The following is a 3,680-nucleotide window of genomic DNA, read 5'->3' as shown; positions in this document are numbered from 1 at the left end:
GGTTTGAACATATAACTGGTAGAATATCTGGGCTAGTTTGAACATATAATTGGTAGAATATCTGGGCTAGTTTGAACATATAACTGGTAGAATATCTGGGCTAGTTTGAACATATAACTGGTAGAATATCTGGGCCAGTTTGAACATATAACTGGGAGAATATCTGGGCCAGTTTGAACATATAACTGGGAGAATATCTGGGCCAGTTTGAACATATACTTGGGAGAATACTGGGCCAGTTTGAACATATACCTGGGAGAATATCTGGGCTAGTTTGAACATATAATTGGTAGAATATCTGAGCCAGTTTGAGCATATAACTGTTAGAATATCTGGGATGGTTTGGGCCCAAATGCTAAAGAGTTAAGCAAGTCAGTTGAACACTTACCATAGTTGTGGCTGAGATATTGACATTAATAAGTTGCCAGAGTCTCTGTAACAAAACAAAATGATAAAAACAATGTTAAACTCCAATAGAATTATAACGAAGGCATACTTTAAATGTATTTCTCTTGCATTGCATGTCTACAGGGAAACTTAAAGAGTTATTTCAGCCAATGGGGAAGCTTTTATATCAGGCATGGGCAATCTTTCAATGAAAATTGGGCTGCACGAGACATGGCTGATCAACAGACAGGTTGCACTACTAAAAAAATTCAAGGTAATTTTTTTCATTAGGCATGCCATTCAGAAAATCCCATGACTGTTCTATATAGTCACTTGACCTACTAGAAATAGTAGCTAAATTTCCTTCAAATTTCATCCAACCAACGTTAAAAAAAGTGAAGGACCCTTTAAATAAAGAGATCTTAGATACAGTACATCTGAAGGAAAGATGGAATGGTCATAATCATAACACCTTTAATTATAGATCTGGGTTGAGACTGAACAACATCCACCCCTCCACTTCCAACACATGGTTGTGAGCGATGGCTATGCCTATGTTTCCATCAACTGAACCACTCCACATTCAATGCCCCTCTCTTCAGCTTATCATTTAGAATAATTTTACACTCCAGTTTGAAGCTCAATATAAAACAGACCAATGTGAAATTCAAACAGAGAACTCACCTCCTCAGGGACCTCAAGAAATAACTGTGGATAATGGTACATAACTCCAACATTATTGACTGAAAAAATTTGATAAATAAATAAACATATAGATAAATCAACTAATTTGTCATTAGCGATGAAAGCAGTATTAGTTCAAATTAGCAGTCTGTGTATTATACTTAATGCAGATGTACTGTAGAAAGCCTGGAAACTGTGGCATTTGTCTAAAAAGCATCTCTTATAGATGTATAGTGCTAAAAGACACTAGTGTCTAGCAGCAGTGGTGAAATTGCATCATTATTAGTAAGCATCCACTAGCCCTACATGCTAAGACAAATTTAACCTACATTGATATAGAAAAACAGTGATTAATAAATCACTGGTGTTGCAATTATCTGGCAGGCAAGATTTTGATATTAGCAACACAGAACATAGTATATACTGGGTTAAGTATGCTATACAGAATGCTAATTTAAACTAGTACTGCTCCCATTGCTAAATAAACTAAAGACATAGTGCAAAGTAATAAACATGGCTTTTGATCAGCTATGCATTTACTGGCTGTAGCTAGTGACTGGACAGACAGACATTAGCTCTAGGTGTTCACTAGACAGACAGTTATTGGTTGTAAGTAGTGACTCAACAGATATCTTGGCTGTGGTAGTGTAGTGACTCAACAGGTAGTTATTGGCTATAGGTAGTGACTCCACAGACAGACATTGGTTGTAGGATGTGACTCAACAGACAGATATTTGCTGCAGGTGTTGACTCAACAGACTGGTATTGCTGCAGGTGTTGACTCAACAGACTGGTCATTTGCTGCAGGTGTTGACTCAACAGACTGGTCATTTGCTGCAGGTGTTAACAAGACAGACATAAGTTATGGGTGACAAGTGAACAGACACAGATTGTGGGTGCTGTACAGGCAGGTACAAAGTGTATACAATAAGTGTTTGTGCAAGGTTTTCTTCTTCCTAATTCAGAAAGAGGAGCTTGCAGTACCTCTAAGTAACTCCTGTAGTTTCTAGATGGAGCAAAGCATCTCCAGTTTTCATTTCACCTGAGGTCTTGAGCATCCTAAGATCAACTGTCACCACATCCTTATGTCTTTCTTGGTGTTCCTTTCCTGCTGCCTCCTTCCACCTGGATAACTTGGCACTTCTTTACCCAATAGTTACCCTTCTTATGCATCACATGTCTGTAGCAGAACAGTGTTCTCTCTTGTACACTACAGTCAATTTCTCTTATTCCAAATTCTAATAAATAAATAGATAAATAAATATGCCAACATGGAAAATGGATGTTAAAGGATAATGATAATACATATATACACACACACACACATATATATATACAAATATACACACATACATGTATACACAGACAATCTATACATAAATATATATATATATACACACACACACACATAAATATCTACATATTTACACACATATACATACACACACACACAAGTACATATATATTTATTACGCCGCATGTAAACAAACAAGTTTGTTTTTCAAAGCGCTGAAATGTATGGTAGAACAAGTAGAAAGATAAATTTTATTCAACGCATACATACTGAACAGTATAGATAAAAAAAAAGGATTTTATCCTTTATATCTATACTGTTCAGTATCTATGTGTTGAATAAAATTTATCTTTCTACTTGTTCTATATATATACCTATGTGTGTGTGTGTGTATATATATATATATATATAATACATTCACACAAACACACACACATGGACGACATTAGGAAAAAAATTCAGATTTTAACATATATTTCTAACAGGCCACAAATTTTCTAAGAGGCATATAGGTACACTCAATCACAGCTACACCAGTATCTGATTAAACTTAATTCTATCAACCCCATAAATAAACATAACTAAATATCACAAACAACACAAACCATTTTGTAACCATTGTTCTACTTATTTTAACAATGTACCCTCTCCCACCAGAATTCAATATAAAACATTCTTTTTTAAAAAAAAATTGCACAAGAATATAATATGAGGTATTAGCACTTACTTAGAATTCCTATTTCTTTATCCTTTATCTGTGACCAAATTTTATGATAAATTTCTCTGTTAGCAGAAAAGTCTACAACAATTGGAATGACTTCAACACCGAATTGATGTGCTGTAAAAATGAAATATAAACAAGAATTGAATGATTAAGATAACCAGTTAATTAAGATGACACTAGTAGATAATATGTTAGATAGAACAGGTTATCTACTGATATAATAATAAAATAATATTTAGAATTAAGGGCTGGGTTCTGTTACTCTTTAGGATTTGGTCTGAAGAGGAAGGGTAGTGATCATCCCCTTTTTTTCAGAACCTTCACGACTGATGGGAGGAAAGGAGGCATTTGACCTGTTTAATAAACACACCTTCATGCACACACATACAATGTTCATGCATGTGTGTGTGTACATGTATATGTTGTTGTTGGCACTCCGTCGCTTACGACGTCGAGGGTTCCAGTTGATCCGATCAACGGAACAGCCTGCTCGTGAAATTAACGTGCAAGTGGCTGAGCACTCCACAGACAAGTGTACCCTTAACGTAGTTCTCGGGGGATATTCAGCGTGACACAGAGTGTGACAAAGCT

General features: G+C 35.6%; 1 protein-coding gene across 1 annotated transcript in view; it reads right to left on the bottom strand.

Moving 5' to 3' along the window:
* The window catches only part of LOC106882216 (inactive hydroxysteroid dehydrogenase-like protein 1), a 13,511-nt gene that overhangs the window by 5,554 nt on the left and 4,277 nt on the right, over positions 1-3,680 (bottom strand). The window contains exons 3-5 of the mRNA XM_014932813.2: positions 3,093-3,203; positions 1,072-1,130; positions 389-433 (exon numbers count right to left, since the gene is read on the bottom strand). Of these exons, the coding sequence (XP_014788299.1) occupies positions 389-433; positions 1,072-1,130; positions 3,093-3,203 (215 nt within the window). The remainder of the gene's footprint in view (positions 1-388; positions 434-1,071; positions 1,131-3,092; positions 3,204-3,680) is intronic.

This window comes from Octopus bimaculoides, chromosome 25 (genome assembly GCF_001194135.2).
Source record: "Octopus bimaculoides isolate UCB-OBI-ISO-001 chromosome 25, ASM119413v2, whole genome shotgun sequence".
NCBI lineage: Eukaryota > Metazoa > Mollusca > Cephalopoda > Octopoda > Octopodidae > Octopus > Octopus bimaculoides.
This window is presented reverse-complemented; position numbering and strand designations above follow the sequence as displayed.